General features: G+C 46.3%; 1 protein-coding gene across 1 annotated transcript; it reads left to right on the top strand.

Annotated features, from left to right (window-relative positions):
* The first annotated feature begins 1,939 nt into the window (after positions 1 to 1,939).
* USP35 (ubiquitin specific peptidase 35) lies at positions 1,940 to 18,479 on the top strand. The gene is made up of 10 exons (XM_035560450.1): positions 1,940 to 4,065; positions 5,097 to 5,232; positions 9,900 to 10,029; positions 11,415 to 11,516; positions 13,508 to 13,666; positions 14,115 to 14,308; positions 14,427 to 14,520; positions 15,990 to 16,096; positions 16,615 to 17,836; positions 18,309 to 18,479. Exons 1-10 carry the CDS (start codon positions 3,348 to 3,350, stop codon positions 18,477 to 18,479), a joined length of 3,033 nt encoding a protein of 1,010 aa, XP_035416343.1. The 5' UTR covers positions 1,940 to 3,347.
* The last annotated feature ends 1,947 nt before the right edge of the window (positions 18,480 to 20,426 follow it).

The following is a 20,426-nucleotide window of genomic DNA, read 5'->3' as shown; positions in this document are numbered from 1 at the left end:
GGAGAGAAATATATTAAAAGGACACCTCTGAGCATTACAGAATATGAAAATTAGACCCAAGTAAAGCCCAAGGTGACTTTTCATCCTGAGCTCAGGTTTTTTATTATTTTTATTTGCAGTTTACTCAGCTGAGAGAGTGAAACTAAGCTGGTCGATGATGCTCTTTGCTTATAGTCCATTTCACTCTCTGCTTTCTAAAGCATGGTTAGCTAGCTGTCCTTGCAGGGACACGTCTTGCAGCAAACAAAGCCTGTTGCAAACATTGAAATACTTCATTTTCTTTGTGGCTTTAGGTGGAATTTAAGTCTGGAGCCAGGGCTGTAGTCCTTTACAGCATCCTTTTTTTAAAAAAAATTTTTATTTTTTAATTATTTATTTTCATTTTTTTTTTTAAATTTTGAGGAGGTATGGGAAGAAAGCACTGACATATTTATGAATGCAGTGTGTGCTACCAAATACCATCCATGCTCATTGATCTGCCAGGCAGAAGGGAGAGTGTCTTCAGGACAGTTTCCTAGGTCTGAACATCTGCGTGAAAAAGATGAGAGGGGAGGCCATTCCTCCCTCTTCCAAAGCACAGCTCCCTCTCTAGCACATCTTCAAAAATCAAGAAGGAAGATCTCAGAAACTAGCTTTGTCAGCCTGTCTTTGGGAAAATCATTGGGCACATCCTTTTGACAGCTATGTCTGGCACATGAAGAAGGTTTGCTTGATGTCAGGGCTGCCATACAGGGGGACCAGGGCAGGCCAGGGCTCACAAGAACCTCGTGGAATTCAACAACGACAAAAGCAAAGTTCTGCACTTGGTACGGACTCGTCTCTGGATGGACTCATCCAGCATGGACTCAGCTGTGCTGTACCAACCCCCTGGTGAAGGCTGGGGACTGGCTGATAGCAGCTGCCCGGTGCCTACCAGGAGGTTATCTGGGAGATGGAGCCAGGCTCTTTGCAGCAGTGCACGGCAGGAGAATGAGAGAAAAAGCAGGCATAAATCAAAACAAGAAGTTCCAACTGGAAATAAGGAAAAACTTCCCACTAAGAGCTAGTTAAATACTGGGGCAAGTTCCTCAGGGTGGTTGTGTGATCTCCATCCTAGGATGTTTTCAAGACCTGGATGGAGAAAGCCCTGAGCAACTTGGTTTAATCTCAGCTTTGTGCAGTGGTTGGACCACAAACCTCCCTCCTGATTCTTTGATTTTACCCATGTTTCTCCTGCCGATTGTTCACGAGGGGAGCAGAACAATTTCACCGTTTCATGGGAATTTTTTCTTTTTCACTGCAAAGCTGTGAACTTTCTGTTTTATGTGAGCTACACAACAGATGGAACCTCAAAGCAGCTCTTCAGATTAATAATTAACACTTTGACCTTCTCCAGCATCTTCATGTGCTCCAGGAACTCAGTTCTCGTATACAAGCAGGAATGAGCCAATCCTCCCAACTTTTCTGTGAGTTATTATTGCCTGGAATATGAAGTGCTGAAATGTTAAAGTTCTCCCACTTCTTATGATAGATTCCTGATTCTTTGAATATTTATTCTCTCTCTTTTTTTTTTTTTTTTTTTTTTTTTAGTATTTAACAGAAGAAGTCCAGGTACCAGATCTCCAGGGCAGCATTCGGCTGCCCAGCAATGAAGCTCTCCCTCCCTCTCCTGCAGTTCCCTGGGTTGTTTATGACACGTTTCCAATTTCTGCAACAAATGAGGCAGTGCTCTTACAGGCAACAGGCTCCTTCACTGCAAACCCTGATTCATTCTCCAAGAAAGCCCTGGAAAATAAATAAAGTTAATACGAGATCCTTTAAATAATATCTGAAAGCATCTGGAGCTGTGCTGGGGCTGAATTAGCCATCCTAACTCCTAAACTTTGCCACTTGAATGCTGTCTTAGTGTAGTTTGAAGACTGTAGTGTTTGTTATTATATAGTACAATGCATCTGGAAGGTAGCTTTAATACAGTTTTAATATTGCAATGTGCATGGTAAATGTCTCCTTTTTAAGGGCTGCCTGGCTGGCATCTCCATCCTGGCTTTTTCTGGCTCATGCTCCGGGAGCAGCTTGGTGTAACCTGGTACACAACGGAAATGTGGGGTTGTTTGTCCCCCCCCCGCTGACACCAGGGTGGTTAGAGAGGTGTAGGTTGGTTGTGGGACCTGAAGCCCAACTCTGTATTGTGAAATCCTTCGCTGGTGATGGACCCTCCACCGCAAGGTCAGCTTGTGAACAGTGAACAGACAGGGGACAGAAAGGCCAGGATGGTGCCTAGAGAGCCTCACACCATCATTGCTGGAGAGGGATATGCATACATCATGTTTTTTTCGTCCTGGAAGAGCAGCAGCGATGGGGAGAGGTGATGTTTGGTCGAGTGGGAAGGCTTGAGGTTGTACCTGGTGTGTTTGTTTCCCCAGCAGCAAGGAGCTGTATATCAGGGGAGCTGGGGCGTATGCCATCTGCATGCCTATTTTTCATTAGTGGACCACCACCCACCTGAGGACCTTCAAACACTTTGCAAGTGAAGGCTCAGACAACTGAGGAAACAGAAAAGTGGTTTTTCTTATGGTCATACACACATGAGCATGGATGGCACTGTCCTGATCCCATTTAGGTAACAAAGGTGATACACGCCTTCTTTTTACCTCTCCCATGGATTATTTCAGGCTATAGGCAGCGACAATCTCCCACTGTGTATTTGGGCAGCACGTAGCAGCAGGGGGAACCTGCTTTGGGTCCCTGTAATAGGTTTCAAGAAATCCTTGCTGTCTGATGGGGTTTCTTGCGCAGCAGTGCATCCATCACCTGGCTGGAAATGGTCTGAGCTCTTCCAGGGAAACCCCTGGGGGCTTTTTCAGCACTCTCTAATATTTTATGGCTGGTGAATTTGGGCTGTGACGAATGGGAAGCTTTGCCTGACTCTGCAGTTTCTCTCCCCTCTCAGTTTGGTCCAGCAAACAAATGCGGCAGGTCCTGGGGGGCAGCCAGGGCTGCACCACTCCCTCTGCTCGGAGCCGAGTGGATTTGGGGAAACGTGGGGCACCATCCTGAGCTGCTGCACCCCTCGAGGAGGGGGAGCTCATCCTTTCCTAGGGTCAAGTGTAAGGTTGTAGTTGGTTATTTACAAGACAAAAATGCTCAAGTATGTGACTAGTCTGAAGAAGTTCTGTGGTTTTGTGTATTTATTCCAGTTTTGGGACTTCAGTTTCAATCAAGCATCACCAGAGTGGAAACTTTTCTGCATCTCTCAGAATACCACCATGAAAAAGTTACAAGGATTATCATCTTTATAGTGTCCCAGATGGTTTCCAAGCTCTGTTTCTATTCCTGAAAGCTCAGTGAATCTTCCCTGAACTAACCTGATGCTCTGTTCCTTCTTCCAGCAGCTGGGAGCAGGGATGGATAAGATACTGGAAGCTGTGGTGATGTCCTCCTACCCCAACAACGTGAAGCAAGGCCTTGTGAGGCGCGTCATCGAGGCGTCGAAGCAGCCCATGGACAGTGAGCAGTGCTGGTCCATGCTGGAGCTGTGTACCAAGCTTTATCTCGTGGGGGACACCAAGTATAAAAGAGAGATCGGGAAGGAGGTTTTGGAGGTCTATGGCCACTACCACCCAGAGGAATTTGAGGAGTTCTTCAATGTCCGCTTCCTACTGAGTCTCCTCCAGGAGGGCTACGGGCCTCTGGGGAAGAGAAGCCATTACGTCCTCGATTATATCCAGTTAGGGCTGCAGTTCGTCTTGGAAAGCCCATCAGCAAACAGCATTTTCAGCTTGTTGAGGATCGAGGTGCTCCGGAAAGTCTGCGAGAGGCCTGGCCCCAAGCAGTGCGCCAAGATCAGCAAACTCTTAACCCAACATCCTCAGTGCATTCCCACGGGCAAGCACCAGGTCTTGTTTTGTCAGCAGCTGATCCGGTGCATCGGGCAGTTCCAGTGCGTCTCCGAGGGGGAAGAGGACATCATGGAGTTTTTGGAGCATGTGAACAAGGTGAGCGGTCTACTGCAGAGGATCTGGAGGACTCAGACCTCAGCCATCCTGCCCTCGTTGAAGGAGCTGTTCACTATCATTTCTTCAACAGGTAATGATTAAAAAAAAAAAAAGGGGTGCAAATGTAGGGATTGGCTTTGATGAGGAACAAAAGCGCTTGATGGTTTTCTTGGTTCTCATTCACTCCAGAAATGCAACCACAACTGAAATATAATAAACAAGTTTCCCTAACTATTACCTAGGACCTTAGACTGAGAAAATAATATCCCCTGAAACCACACGGAGTCTGTACACAGGAATTGTTGACTGGGCTGAAATACATGCAGCACAGGTTTGTGTGTTCAGTACTTTTCAGCATCAGCTCGGCTTGATGGAAAGCATCTTATCTGCGGCAGGTCAGAGCTGGACCTGAAAGCTCTTAGAAATGTCACTCTCAGTCGATGAATCGATGGACGCCCTCAGCCTGCTCCTTAGCAGAAAGTAAGAGCAAAGCTAAGGACTTACTCCTCACCAACCTAGAGGTAGGAAGCCCTGCTGTCTCTCTGGACGGTGCTTATGTCTTAAGGTAGGACAGAAGATACTGATCCATCTTCTGGGGCCTTTAGATCATTACAGAGAGGCTCAGCAGATTTTTGGAGATCCCAGTGCCATGAAAGGTCAGACTGTGTGTAGGCAGGTGAGCTCCTGTCCCAGCTATTCTTGAGCCCATAAGGGGATGGACATTTCAGTTTTCCCTATATGAAAACCTCATCTTTTGGAACGTGCTCCAGGCTGGCAAACCTGCAGTCATATCCCAGTGCGATTATTTGCAGTAATTAACATAAAGAGAGCACACAGAGGGAATTTGGGACCCAGGCAATAATGTTCTAGTGTCTGTGATCCCTTTGGGCTGTGTATGACTGCACGCAACAGCCCGTCTGCTGCGACCCAACCTCAATATTTTGGGGTTTGGGGGAATGCCTTCCTAGCACAGCTACGCGTGGACTCCTCATGGCCTGTTTATGCCAGCTGCATTTACATAGGCAGGAATTACCTGGCTTTTAGAGCTGAGAACTTGCCTCATGTGCCTGGTTTCCCCGGGGACTAACATCTTCCCTGCTGGTGCTCATCCGTGTCTTGCAGAGGAGCAGGAAGCGCCGTCCAACGCCTTGGCCAGCGTGGTCCAGTTTGTGCCTCTGGAGCTGATGGATGGGGTCATAAGGAACCTCACCAACGACGACAGCATCAGCGACGTGCAAATGATGATGGCCATTGGCAGGTAGGAGAATTAGTGAATGCATTAGTGAATGTTGTTCTCGGTCTGGAGAAACAAAACTGTCCCAAAGCTGCACTCGCTTTCTCTGTGGGGGTTGATCCCAGGGCTGTAGCAAAGGCCATTTTGGCTGGTGTCTTGTGAGGTGTGGGGAAAAGGGAAATTTCTCAATCCTTCCTTCCAGCTCCAAGGGCCTAAAGAACTAGAATAAAGACTGGTTTTTTTATTATTATATTATGATAAAGACTGATTATTATAATTATTATTGTATTTGTCTGGTTTGGTTATTTTTTCTCAGAAATAAGCAGCATTCTGGGATATCCAGCATAAGGTATCTTGAAAAGAATTGATTTTTTTTTTCCAGAAGATGTAAAGGGCCATTTCTTCCCAAAATCTCCTTTAAAGAATTTCATGTTGATCCCTGTATCCCTTCAGAAGGACATCACCCTAAATCACCAGCCACAGCTAAAATCCTCGCAGGTATTTTTTAATGTCCAGCTGTTTCAACAAGCCCACCTCGACCTTCACCAGACGACTGCAGTGCTGCTGGTCTGGATCTTGGTGCTGTGCCATGTTTATCCCTGACGTCAGTGCAGGCAGAGCCCACGGAGAGACATCAAGGCATGATGAAGCAGTAGCGGGTGAAATACTGCCTGACGTGCCAGACTTGGTCCTTGCAGAGCCAGGATCCTCCCTGGCATCACCAGGTTTTCCTTGCACAGCCGTGTCCAAGTCCTACAGCTCCTCTATGCCCCCATACCTTGCTCCTGCCTTGCCTAGGAGCCTCTCTAACCCATGCCTTCCTCAGAGGTCTTCATTTAAGTGGATGATGTTCACATGCAGGAGCACACACACTTAGCCCAAGGGAGCTGGGGTGACTTGATCGCACTGGAAAAATCTCTTTTTTTCCCCTCTCTCTTAAAGGATTTTTCCCCCCTCCCCCAGGTAAGTTACACAACTGAAACCCACATTATTCCTGATGAGAACTTTATGCCTGAAGAAAGAGATCCCTTCACTTTGACTTGCTGGGGAGGGTCATACTATTCCCAGGGGCCAGAAAAACCCAAGACAAAAAAATAAATAAATTACCAGTTCAGTTCTTAACGCTCTTCTCCATCTTTTTCTCCTTCTGGGATCCTATTCCCAGACGCTGCTGTGAGCTCCAGGCGATAAATCCTCCACGAACGCCAGTGCCTAAATATAGCAGTTGCAAAATCAATTGCATCATTCCTTAAAAAACTCTGTGTCACGCAGAAGGGTGAGTAAATGGTTACTCAGACTGAGCCAAACATTAAGCAGGGCCTGCAAAATGTAATTAAGCTCACTTAGGAGAAATGCAGAAGTTTTGGCGGTGTGTTTATAGCAGACGGATGCCCCAGAAAACTGCGTGACTGTTGGCCTTTTGATGAGCGTGCTGCGTGCTTAGAAAATTGAAGAAAAATGTACAAGTCAAAAGGGTCTTTCAGCTTGGGATCCCTCGCAAAGTGGTCTTCCTCCAAAGCTTGGGTTTGGGAGTTCATGACAGGGGAATAAGCTGTATGTGCAGTAGAGCTTTTGATCAAGCATTTAAAGAGAAAAGAGCAGTAAAAACAGCAAGCCTGGCACCTGCTGGTGCAAGTGTACACCACAATCTCTTAGTTTCTCTTTCAGAGTTTGTCTCTTTTCAGTTAAACTCTATTGATGTGCATCCACAACTTCAGAAGTACTGATTTTTACTTTCTTTTTATTTTTTTTTTCTTAGGGTGTATCTGTTTCAAAGAGCCCAGCTCCGGCTGCGGAGAGAGCGCCTGCTGTCACACAGAGATGCAAGCACTTGTTATCTCTGGAAATCAGGATTTGAGCTTTTCAAAGCTGGGCATGCCACATCAATGGCTGCTTTGGCAAATTAGGGGCCCAGCTTGCAAAATGTTTGTACATCTTGCAATGTGGAAACTGCAGTGTGAATTTAAAATGGAATTTGTTCCTACTGCAGCAATACAGGCAGCAGGTGGGGCAGGATTATAACTTGGCCATTAATGTTGGTAAAAAAAAAGCTTATTGCAGACAAGGTTGTTTTATTCCAGTGTAAAAGAAAATAGGTGAAGGGAGCCTTTGGATCCCTGAATCCATCTCCCTGCTTTATAGGCATTGATGCTACAGATCCCTTTCATGAACGTCCAGCCACAGTCTTCAAAGCAGGAAGGGCTTTTGCTCCCACTGCTTTCTTTCATAGCTGCCCCACCATTTGATTGCTTTAATGGTTCAGAGCTCTCTTCTAATAGCCAGCCTATATTTATTTCCTGCTTTCTTATAGTCCTTTTGATTTTATGCCAGCATAAATAGCTGCAATACCTCTTTTCCCTCCCTGGTGTTTATTCCGTCAATGTATGCACAGACAGCAGCCCCATCCCCTCTTTGCTTTCCAGTGGCTATACTGAACAAGCCAGGTTATTTCAAGTTTTTCTTGCAGGAAAGGTTCTTCATTTTCCTGACCATCTTAACAGGCTTTTTCAGCACCTGCTTCCACTTCAGTTCATCGGTCTTGGACATGGATGGAGAGGTTTGTGTGCTGTGTTCCCCATGAGATTCATCGTGGCCTTCAATAATGGCTTAGGAGGTGATGGTTTTGCTTTGGAAAATGTATTTTTCTCCTGCGCTGCAGCACGATGCTGGCCTTTTCCATGGCTATTGTTACATTGGGAACTCACAGTCACCTGATGCCTTACTGCTCTTCTTCAAGCATATCAATTCTCATCACGTAGTAGCCATTTCTCGTTATTTGCTCCCCACGTGCTTTGCATGTGTTTTGAATGAAGATATTTCCTCCTGGTTCTGCATCTCTAATCATCAGGATCATCCTGAGGATACCTCGATCCTCCTTTTGTTTTGATGATGCCTCCCAGCTTTGCATCATCACAAGTTTCACAGCTGTGTTCAGGATGTTTGTGCCAACACTGTTAGGTCCTGTATCCGCTCAGATACCCAGACAGATATGATCTACTTGTGTCCTTTGACTAGAAAATCAGATATCATGACAAATCTTACTTTGTCATCTATGATAAACCACTGTGGCTTGCTGCCCCTTCTTTTTAGTCACCCCCTTATTGCCTGTCTTCATTATAGGAACTCTCCTCCTATTCTTCCCACAGAAAGCACCATGCCAGTGTTAACAGGGTCATTAAAACTCACCAGAGTTCAATTTTACTTGATGAACATCACTGCCTCCCCTTGGAGTGTATGAGCTCTTTGTTTCTCTTTTATATCAGCTGTCATTGCTCCTGTTTCCATTCTCATATCTTTTATCTGCCTCCTCTTTGTCACCCTGATCAATTCCTTCCTCTCGGTCAAAACAGAGGCAGAGGATGTGTTTAGTTTGGAAGTCAAATCTGGAGGCTGTATCATATCTTTAATCACCATCACATCCTCCGTATACAGCGATTGCGTGTCTTTCCTTATTCTACTCTGATGCAAATGTCTGCTGAAGCTTTTCTGGTATTTGTTTTATTATCCAACTTGGCTTGATTTTTGTTGTTTCTCAACATCCCAACATATTCTGCTCTTCAAGCTGTTCTTTTTTTTTTTTTTTTTTTTTTTCCTCCCAGTTCCTTGTGGAGTTGCTCTTTGCCTTACGTGGTTAGTTATCCACAGTTGCTTTTATATATCTTGCACAAGACGTAGGCTTACAAACAAAAGGGGCTGATTGGGTAAGAAAGCTGGACTGAGGTGGGAGATTGTGAAGACCTGGGATATCTTCAAATCAACGGTCCTGAAGTGATTAGCAAAGTTTGACCTTTGGAGATCCTAAGCCTTGGCTGCCTTGCAGTTCTGTTTAATGTTTAATTTAAACATGTTTTTTTAGAAAGGCTTAATTTAAGTAATTATTTAAACAACCTGTCATCACTCAGTCTGAGGTTATTTTCTTACGAGTGACTCTCCTGTGAAGTGTTAGTTGCAGAAGCATGGCATCTTGTTGGCGGAGTGGCTATAGAAGAAATTTGCTAGCTATGACCTTCAGGAATACCTGGCTTCAATTAAGGTTACCAGTATTTTCTTTCTTTATTGTGATTTGGGGAATGAACGTTTACTATTCAGAGAAGATAAAGATCCAAATCTGGGTATTTTTCCTTACCAGTAGCAATGCAGAGATCATACAAGTATCGTTAGTTCTCTGACAGCAGCAATGCCAAGACATCAATGAAGACCTCACACAGATATCCACCACTTTAAAAACAGAGGCTGTCCTTCTAGGGCCTCCTCTGAAGGATGTATTTGAGAATCCACAAAACAATGCTGTGGTCTATAGGGCACCAGACTGGTGTTAGAAACTTGAACTCGAGTTGATTTAAGTTAATGGTAGAAGTCCCCACTTTCTTCTATGGGCTTGGGTCAGGTCCTCTGATGAGCCACAGGATGCTGATGCCATTGCTGTAATTCCACTTCAGGCTCTGTTGTGCTTTGAATAATGTTATGGATGCCCTGATGAATCCTCTGTGGCAGGGGTTTGGAACTGCATGGTCTGTAAGATCCCTTCCCGCTCAAACTATTACGTGATTCTAAATGTCTTATGTGGAACCTCTCTCTTACTTGGCCAACCCATTGAATGGACAGGAACTTGGAAGAGATTTAACCCATAGTGGAGCTGGGCTTTCACAATATATCCGTTGTTTACTTTAAGAGTTTGGATTTCATTTCAGGATGATCGACTGGGTGTCCTGGCCCCTGGGAAAGAACATAGACAAGTGGATTATTGCTCTGCTGAAGGGTTTGGCTGCGGTGAAGAAGTTCAGCATCTTGATTGAGGTTACTCTTTCAAAAATTGAAAAGGTCAGTGGGCATTTTGAAAAACATTTCCTTGCATCTGGGAGATCTTGCCTTTTGACTGAATAAAAATGAGATATAACTTAAGATGTATAGAAAAGATTATGCTGTACCAAGGGGTTTGGAGGGAGCACAGAGCCCACCACATGTTCTGCAGATGCTGCATTACTGTGCATGGGGTGGTGGGCAGCTAGGAATAACGTTCTCCAGAAATACCTATTTTAGCTTTGTGTGCCTAGCTCCTTGCTACAGGGCGGTGGGCACTGGGATTCAGCGTGGTTCTTGCTTGAGTGCCTTGCCAAAGGATTTTGGGTGTGGTGGCAACTGCAAGTCCAACCTGAAGTTCTTTAGGGCCTGGTTTGCAGAGGTACTGATATCTTAAAGGTTATGAAATATAACAAACCAAGGACTTTAAAGCCAGCGAAACACTTAACTTCCCAAAACATGAAGCTCTTCTACAGTTTGTCCTTGGGAACATGAAATGCTGTCCTTCAGCGGTGCTTGGATCAGTTCTGGTCCATCACACCAGTGAGTAGGTTAGCAGGCCACATAGTCACAGGTCAGTTTTAAACCTGTGTCCTGGCCTTATTTGATTTACCAGCACAGGTACAGCCCTACTCCCGTTGCCATCTTCCAACATTTTCCATGCTGTGGTCCCACTATGTCCTCCTTTGTAAGATGGAGGTAATAACTGACTGTGTCTCCAGTGGAAGTCACCACAGAAGTTACCAATACCATAATTATCTACATCAGAACATTATTAGTAACTGCATTTGTCCCTGTGATCCCCCATGTGCATCAAGCAGTGGCAAGGTAGCTGAGTATCTCCAACATTTATCTTTTTTTTTTTTCCACTGTTAATGCATAGAAAAGGGACACTGCCCTTAAAACACTGTGTGATTCTTGGAAAACTCTCAGAAGTATGGTCTGAAAGGGGTAGAGACCATTGCCATTTTCTGTAGAATAAGACAAATATCATTGCTTAGCCTTTGAAAGTGCTGAAAGGCTCTGAAAGGCCTCTGCTTTCTATCTCTTTGCCTGAAAGGTAGGTGATAAGGTTCCAAATACAACCATAAAACAGGAGAGGCACGTTTTAGAAAATCTAGCATCCCTCTGTGCTCAGGTGGCCTCATCTATCAGGAGGTCTGGAGGTATGTTACGGCTATCAGGATCACCCAGAGCTCTGCACCTCGGTGTGCCAGGCACTGCACAGGCCTGAAAGAGTGATGATAACCCAGATGGCATTTTTAGGGTGCTCTGAGGACACACAGTGGACATGAGATGACTCTGGAGGTGTGGTAGATGCCCAGTGCCTCCCTTTCCTGCCGGGCCCTCCTCACACGTGTTGTGATGCCAGCCTACCTTCTCATTCACTTTTTTCTCCCCACCAGGTCTTCTCCAAGTTGCTGTACCCCATCGTGAGAGAGGGAGCTTTGTCCGTCCTACAGTACATGCTGCTGAGCTTCCAGCACTCCCACGAAGCGTTTCACTTGGTAAGGATGTGTCTAGCCCTTGGATGAGTGCATCACCACAGCTGGGAGGGAGCCCAAGGGGCTGAATATTCCCCTCATCTGCTAGCTTTTGCCTTGTGATGTAAACCCAGCCCCTGTCAACTTGCAGCCTGGCCCTGCTGGAGGTTGCTCACCCTCTGGTGAACAAGTAATATAGTAATATATATAATAAAGTCCTGATGGTCAGTATTGCCCAGCTTGGTCTGGGTCTGGATCACCACCAAACTGCACTATTACGTTGGAGAAGGAAAGGGGGCATGGAGGGGTGGCCTGGGGAGGAAGGTGGGTAGGGCTATGCTGACCCAGGATGGGGTTTCATGGGCAGGTTTAGAAGATAGGGCCCCATGTTTGAACCCATCCTTTCAATTGAGGTGCTGCAGATGTTGCCACTCTGACTTTGGGATGCATTAGGAGAAGACTTTGGATTGACAGAATCTTGGAAAGCTCAAGTAGCAGCAAATATAATCCCAAACAGCCCTTGCTGTTTCTTAAGAAAGCATCTGACTAGCCCTTGAACCCTGTGGACCCCATCACACATGTGATGTCAAAGTGACACCAGTATGTGCTACCCCTTCTTTCTTGAGGCCATGGGGGCATCTTCCCAAGTGTCACACAACATCAGCGCAGCAAGACTTGAAGACTGGGTCAGAACACTTCCAATCATGAATTCTCCTCATTTAAAGGAAAAAAGAAACCCCAAAAACCACTTTTAGCAAGCTCTTTTCATTTCCAGGGTGATGCTTTTTTACTGTTGACACTAAGGCACAGCTCTGCTTCCCACCAGCTTTGCCTCCAGAATGCTGTAGTTAAAAAGTAGGTCTGAGAGCAAAGGCGTGCTTGCAGTGATTGAACTGATAAAAGAGCTAATGGAAATTTACTGCTATTAATGCTTGATTTCATACTTTTGCATTAAAGCCTTTACTTTTGGCTTTTCACCTAAAGTTCACAGAATAAACAGATAAGGTTGGAAAAAAGCAAAGCCAGCCAACATTTTCAACTGATGTTTTTTTTCGTTCCTCAGCTGCAGCCGCTTTAAATGAGCCTGATTTCTTGAGAAACTCCTCAGTTTCTAAAAATAGACGTTCCGACGGGTTGTCTTTGATTGGTCGTCCAAAATTTGAAAGACTCCAAAAGCCATCAGTTGCTCTTGGCCTGAAGTTTCCATCTGCAGCCCAGCGAGCACAAATTTCCTCCCCTATTTAAAAACAAAACAAAAAGCAAAACACCAAACCCAACAAAACAACAAGGCATAAACCAGTCATGCTTCTTATCTCTTTCTGTTTGCCCTGGCACTTTGGAAGAGTTTTGAGAATTGTTCTGATCACAGCTTGGCAAAATATCGGTGCATAAGATGGTTCTGGGATTCATTTGTTTCCCCCACCAAAGCTTTCCGGTTGAAAGGAAGTAGTTTAAATCCCCAACATTTTGAGGAGAAAGAAAGAAAGAGAGGAAGAAGAGTGAGGAAGGGACGACCAAGTAAAGGAAGAACTGCAGATTTTGAGCTGTTAAACCAGGATTGTTCTGGTTAAAATCACGTAAAATAGAAATATGGAAAACGTTGCCTGACTAGCACATCTGCAGGGCTGAGAACAGGTTAGCAAGGCTCTGTGCAGCTGTGGGGTCAGCAGAGGGTGCCCGTGAGCAATGTATCTTTGTGGTTGGGTCTGTGTGCTCACTGTAAAATTTTCTAGATTAAAGCAAAATAACAAACGTACTCTTTGCGTGCCTGTTGCTACCCATCCGACCATACTGATTCCAATTTAGTTTAAACAGTATGAAATAAAATATAGCACATGAGGTAACACCTCTTGTAGGTTAATTCACCTATTTTATAGGTTTGAATCCCTGCACTTGGTGCTTAACATATAGCATTCCTTTCCACTGTGGATTTGTGTTTTAGAAGGTGCTGATCTGCACTAAGAATGGAAAATACAGCATGGCAAAATTTATTTTTTTTTTCTTTTCTTTTCCAGCTGCTCCCTCACATCCCCAGGCTGGTGGCCTCTCTGAAGAAGGAAGACTCCAACTCTGCCACCAGCTCTCTGGAGCAGCTGGCCGAGCTCATCCACTGCATGTTCTTCCGCTTCTCAGGATTTCCAGATCTGTACGAACCAGTCTTGGAAGCGATTAAAGTAAGATATGTACTTTGTGGCCATTTTTTTCTGTATTGCAGATGGACTTGACATCTCAGTTTGCAGTGTAGTGCTGAGGGACTGTCCTACTGGTAGGGATGCCCAAACCTCAACACCTCCAGTTGTGGCAGACGAAACAGCTTAAAATTCTGAGTTTGAACACTATGTAGGCAAGCTGGCTGTGTTTTGGGAGTAGAGACTTCTCTTATGGTGGATCTGCAGAAGTCCTTGCCATGACTGTGGGTTTTAGCTATAGGTTTAGACTTGAGTGCCTCTAAAGTACTAATACTAGCAGCTAAACAGTTCCTTGCATGGATGCGTGCTCATATGAAGAGCAGGGAAATGAGTCGTGCCATGGAGACCTCAAGCAGAGGAGTTTTGCAGTTGCCCTCTAGTAATTTGTCGTGTAGAAAGACAAGTGTTCATGGCACCCTTCTCTCTTTCCAAGGCTCTTCCAATTCCAAACGAAGACCGGATTAAACATCTCTTGGGACAGAATGCTTGGACCTCCCAGAAGAACGAGCTAGCCTGCTTCTACCCACGCCTGGCATCCAAATCAGAGACGGGAAAGATTGGCTTAATTAACTTGGGAAACACCTGCTACATGAATAGCATCATACAGTCTCTTTTCATGGCTTCAGAGTGAGTTTTTGCTCCCTTGCTCCCATTCAAGACTGCTCCGGGGTTGCTCATCACACAGGCGTTATGCTTTCTACACTAATTTTCCATCTTGTTTTGCCTCTCTGGTTTTCTTTTGCAGCTTTCGGCATTCGGTGTTGAATTTAACCGAGGGCAACTCCCAGCCCCTGATGACAAAACTCCAGTGGCTCTTTGCGTTTTTGGAGCACAGTCAGGTAATTATTTCATGTTCTAGTTATTTGTTTGGACTGTCGGCTGCGGAAAGGCTCGTCTCCAAGTTGCTTCCTGCCGACTCCAATGTGCTGATAAGGAATTGTGGATCTTGGTGGATTTTTATATCGGGACGAATTTTGTTTACGTGAAAGAGGCTAATTCTGGGGGTGGAGGAGGCAAGCAAGTCTCAAGCTCCTATCACCCATGAAAGTGAGCTGTGTTCACACCAGGCTGCCTTTCTTCAGCCTCTGGCCTTTCTGGGTTTGACTGATGCAATCACTAATAGTTTTGACAATGAAATCCTTTTGGTAATAGCTTACATATGTGGCCAGCTGAAAAGTCTGTTGGTATAAAGCAGCAGTTTCTTCTTTGCTGCACAGCAAGAAACAGACTGGAGCAGTTTGCTTGTCCCTTTGCTTCACAGCAAAGTGCAGTCAATCAATAGACATTGCCTTAAAAACAGTTTGGTCAGAAAAAAAAGAAACACAATACCAGCAACAACAACAAACCTGTGGATTCCAGACGTTTTGAATCTTCTGTATTTGAGGGAAATTAAAAAGTTATAACCCATAAACAAACTAATTATGAATGCTTTCTTGACAAATCTGAAATTTAACATGGGTGACTCCAGATAGGTCTCATCTAGGTCCTCTCTTGAAAATACATCTTCCTATCCCTAAAAAGACACAGTTTTTAATTTTTCCCTTGCTGTGAACCCATTCATTTGGGCCTCTTCATTTTCCAAGCCTTGAGTTGGCTTGTTGTACTGTGGTATTATGCCATTACAGATCACTTTGGGGGAAAAATATAGAGAACCTGTCAAATTGAATATTTGGCCAAAGAAGGGCCTGTTTTTTTCAGGGCAGGTTAGGGTGCCTGTGATGTGTAAATACAGTAACATATCTGCTTGTAGATAATAGTTTCCTAGTAATTTCCTGTCATCATTCTAGTTATTTTTCTTTTTTGGGCAGTACTTATAGTCACTTCTTTGCCAGTGATGAGTCTTTCCCCATGTTAATTAGGCAGCAGCTTCCTAGCGGTGGCAATTACATTATCACTGATTATGCAGATTACCTGCCTGCAGTGATCAGAATGACGGGTGGAAGTTTAGTGGATTTTTTTTCTTTTTAAGGAAGGGATTCAGTGAGAGAGATCGTGATCAAATTAAGTTGATCATCAAATTAAATTCAGGCCGAATTAAGTAGAAGTCTCTGGGTCAGGAAAACAAACCATTTTAAAATTGAATGAAGTAAATGCGTGGATATTTCATAGAAATATATATAAAATATATACTGGTAAAAGCGAGCGTACAGAAGCTCCTGTTCTCATAACAGCAGAGCAAAGGGAGGTTCAGTAGGGCTGATATTAATCCTTCCAGTCCTGGTTTGCAGCAAACCATGCAAGTCTTCCCCTCTGTGAAGTGGGAATCCAAACCCTATGGCTTAAATGCGTTTTTCCCTCTTGGTGCCAGCGACCTGCCATCTCACCTGAGAGCTTCCTCTCTGCCTCCTGGCCACCCTGGTTTACCCCCGGTGCTCAGCAGGACTGCTCGGAGTACCTCAAGTACCTGCTGGATCGGTACGTGGCAAGCGCCCTGATTTCGGAGCCCAGCAACAACAGGCTCCCCTAGACCCGGCGTGATATTTAATGCTGACCCACGGGGATGCAGGGCGAGTGGCTGAGAGCTGGAGGAACTCAAAGAGTAAAGGCTTGGGGTGAAGGATGGTGAGACCAGTCTGGGGTGTCTTGCTTGTGCCATCCTGGTGGTGAGGTCAGCAATGAGTTCAGCTTGAAAATTTCGGGAATTGCACCACGTTGAGAGGAAAGCTGTTTGCCTGACAAGCCTCCTCTTTAAAATGTTGATTTTGCCTTTCTCTCACCTAGAAATCCCAAATCCTGGTGTCCTGATGATTCCCCTAGGAGTGGGGTCAATGGCCCATTGACCATCCCCACCTTCCTCCTGCAGCAGACCCCTGTGCACAGGCAGGCTAACCCAGATTAACCCCTACGACTGAAGAACAGAAACCATACTTTACAAACTAGTTCTTGGCGTTGTACTGGTGTATAATGCAGACTTTTTTTTTCCCCTGCCAAAGATTACACGAAGAAGAAAAAACTGGGAAAAGGATCTACCAGAAACTCAAGGAGTCCAGCTTGATGTCTCAGGCTGTGGAGCATCATTACTTAAACAAGACATTGATTGAGAAGATGTTTGGGGGTAAAATGATGACAAAGATCCGCTGCTTGAAGTGTCTGAATGTGTCCTCCCGAGAAGAAGCCTTCACAGACCTGTCGTTGGCTTTCCCCCCGCCGGACAGGCACATACATGGGCCAGGGAGTGCCTCTGTTCTACCTGTGGAAGAAATTGGCCCACAGTTTATTGAGCCTTCTGAAAAGCCAAACCAGGTAATGGGGTCTCCTTGGGTCCGAAGGAAGCCCCCCATGTCTGGAGACCTCCCAGCTCAGCCGGTGCCAGTGGAAACGCTGGGTTTTCGGGAGGCTGGAGAACCATCAAATCCCTTAAGCAGTGATGCTGTTGGAGCAGAATCAACCAAAGACCCAACATTGGCTTTTGGGGAGCAGGCGTCTGCTCCCAAGGACTCCAGATCCGTCCCGGATTTAATCAACTATTTCCTGTCCCCGGAGAGACTGACAGCGGAGAACAAATATCACTGTGAGAAATGTGCTTCCTTGCAGGACGCCGAGAAGGTGGCGGAGCTGACAGAGGGGCCGCACTACCTCATTCTCACGCTGCTGAGGTTCTCCTTCGACCCACGGACCATGAAGAGGAAGAAGATCCTGGACAACGTCTCTATCCCTGTGGTGCTCAAGCTACCTGTCCTCGTCTCCTCGGAGGAAAATGAGGATGTTTGGCGACACAGGAAGGGCAGAGCTGGCCCGGGCAGCAGTTTTGTGTCTGTCGTGTACGACCTCTGCAGCGTGGTGGTGCACTCGGGCATCTCCTCCGAGAGTGGACACTACTACTGCTACTCCAGAGAGTGCACTGACACCGTTCCCCACGGTCAGCCGCGGGATGGAGCGCCGAAACCAGCTTCTGACAAGCAGTTGGACTTTGAAATCCAGTGGTACCTCTTCAACGACACCAGGGTTTCCTTCTCCTCCTTCGAATCGGTCAGCAACGTGACCTCTTTCTTCCCCAAGGACACTGCCTACGTGCTCTTCTACAGGCAGCGGCCGGGCAGGCAGAGCTGCCCGCTGCACGAGGCTGCGGCGGAGGCCAGCCACCTGCATGGTGAACCCTCGCTCAATAAGGACTTGATGGAAGCCATCTCCAAAGATAACATCCTCTACCTGCAGGTAAGTTCCTTTGCCGTTTGCTGCAGGGTCTGATTCCGTGGCTGTCCAGCTTGTGGGGCAAATTTCCAGCCTCTGGGCTGCAGCAGGGTCAAGTCCTAAGGATAAATCTGCACCAGATTTATCCCCAGAGCAGATTTTATTCATTCAGAGCTTTGCAAACAGCGGTGTCCTGTAGGAATTTGAGGTGAAATTTGGGAGTCCCAGGGAAATTTGAGGGCCCTCTCCCCTCGTGAGGTGCCCGTTGAAGGGCTGTTTTCTGCTCACCCATATGGCTGGAGGGACACGACACCTTGATGCATCTCCCCTGCCAAGTTCTAGAGATGAGGACGTGGCCTGGTAACCCCAGCTTAATTCGGAGGAGGCTCCCAGGAGCACCCAAACCACACTGCCAACTAACTCCTCAGGGAAGGTGGGAGCCCTTTAGCTGCAGATAATGGCGATATCCTTGTGTTATTTCTCCTCCTTCTCCCAGGAGCAGGAAAAAGAGGCGAGGAACCGAGCCGCCTACATTTCCGCCTTGCCGAAATCCCCGCTGTGGTGGAGGGACTTTGACAGGGACAAGGACGATGACAGCTCCTCGGGGGGATGCAGCCCTGCAGCGGGCGGAGGTGGATCCGGCTCCTTTCACGGACTTGTCTTCTAGCAGCTGGGTTAAACCAGAACATCAAACATCCACGGGGCCAACCCAAAGCCAGAGGCTCCTCTTCCTCGCCCCACTGACCGTGAGCATCTCAAGAGGAGGATTTGGGGAACGTCACGATGGAAAAGGACTCGGGCTGGTTTGGAGGCTGCGTTGTTGGCACCTGGAGGGTCGTCCTGCTTCCTATGCACTCGGTCTTAAACGCCTTAAACTAACCCTTGCAGCTCAGCGCCTGCAGACAGCTCGGAGAAGTGCCCTTGTGCTTCGGCGCAGCCATGTCTTGCCTGCTGCCACCAGCCTGGGGAGGACACAGGGTGGGGATGGGGTTGGGGAAGGACCCAGCGATGGTCTGGGGATGAAGGCTGCTCGTGCACATCCCACCTGCAGCCCTTCATGCAGCACTGAGTTTTGGGGGAACCTCTCCACTGTTGTCTTTTTTTTTTTCTTTTTTTTTTAATGTGGTTGTGGAAGACCACCTGGACAAACCTTTAGAGGTGGAAAAAGGCTGAAAAAAGGCACAAAGAGGCCTCGCAGCCAACATTGCAATGCTGCTGTGCCGGTGGGGGGGAGCCTGCAAGCTTCCCTGGGGGCAGTGAGCATCAGCAGGTTCACCAGAAGGGTTTGGTGCAGCATTGCAAAGCACCCAGAAGATGCTGAGGAGCACAAACCCCTCCAGCCAAGAGAGACTGACTGTGTGTGGTTGTTTTTTGGGGCTCTGTCAAGCCCCTCTTGCATTACTGGTGACCTCTGGATGCTGTTAGTGTACATGGCAGCCCAAGGCACGCAGCTGCTTGTCCAGATGTGTCCTTAGGCTTGGTTAACCTGGCATTTCATGGCTTGAAAACTGGGCTTTCCTTTGGGACACCTTGAACTGAAAGACAGAGACCCCTGCAACCACTAGCTATTTCTTCAAAGTCCTGATTTACAAGGAGAGCAACCCAACCAAATATGCTATATGCACCCAGCATAAATACCTAGTATGTAAACCAATGCTTTATATAAATCAATAATGGGACAGGGACTGATTTTGGTGGCAGGAGCCAGCCCAAGCCTTGGGCAGTGCATCTATAGGATTGTGGCTCCCTCCCCGGCTGCTCCCCACCCATCGTCCCAACCTGCTCCTTACTTGCGCCTGTAGTAGATTTGCTCTAGCTCCAGTGGCAGACTTGTGCCTTAGGTCCTGGGTGTGGGGCCTAATCCTGATGGGGGTTTTGGGGGAAGCATTTTTTTTGCTGTGGAGGACAAGACAAAGCACAGACATTGCTATGGGGGATGCAAGCAGAAAGTCTGCTAGAGAGGACATTTTCTGGCACGGGATCGAATCTCTGGCATATACTATCATATATATTCTTTTATTGTCTTTCCTACATATAAATAAAGGAAATGAATTAATTCAACAGAGAAACTTCGTGTCTTACAGCAGTACTCATGGGGTGGATGGGGTCAAAAAGATGATGGGAGAGGAGCATTCCAAAACCTTCCTCTTGCTGCCACGCCGGCTCCCTGCTCTGTGCTGGAGTGTCACCTGGAGGCATTTCCTGAGCTCTGGGCCACCTGCTGGATGGTACTTTAGCAGGAGAGAGTCTCTGCCTTGATGAGACCCTAATTTAAATAATGAAGGCAACGCGGGAGGCTGGAGGGGTTGTTCCATAGCTATGCTCTTCCCTGAATATATCTTTTATTTTTTTTTACCCTACAATTTGCTGAGATGAGCAGGGGCAAAGAGCACACAGTGCTCAGCATGGATGGCAGCCTGGGCCATCAATTATTAATACCATGATTACTATTAATATGTTACATTATTATAATACCATATATTATTATAAGTACACTATAGTGTACTTATACACTTATATAGTGTACTTATAGTAGAATACTATGTATATGCTACATTATGACTATTAATAATGCACTACTGACAGTAGTATAGCCTGTTGCCATGTATGCTAT

This window comes from Cygnus atratus, chromosome 1 (assembly GCF_013377495.2).
Source record: "Cygnus atratus isolate AKBS03 ecotype Queensland, Australia chromosome 1, CAtr_DNAZoo_HiC_assembly, whole genome shotgun sequence".
NCBI classification, from domain to species: Eukaryota; Metazoa; Chordata; class Aves; order Anseriformes; family Anatidae; genus Cygnus; species Cygnus atratus.
This window is presented reverse-complemented; position numbering and strand designations above follow the sequence as displayed.

Excerpts from the sequence above, each read along its gene's own strand:
- USP35 (XM_035560450.1), top strand. The coding sequence starts at position 3,348 with ATGCTCTGTTCCTTCTTCCAGCAGCTGGGAGCAGGGATGGATAAGATA. Across the intron at positions 4,066-5,096 it reads CACTATCATTTCTTCAACAG|AGGAGCAGGAAGCGCCGTCC; the intron begins GTAATGATTAAA and ends CGTGTCTTGCAG. Across the intron at positions 14,309-14,426 it reads TCTCTTTTCATGGCTTCAGA|CTTTCGGCATTCGGTGTTGA; the intron begins GTGAGTTTTTGC and ends TTTCTTTTGCAG.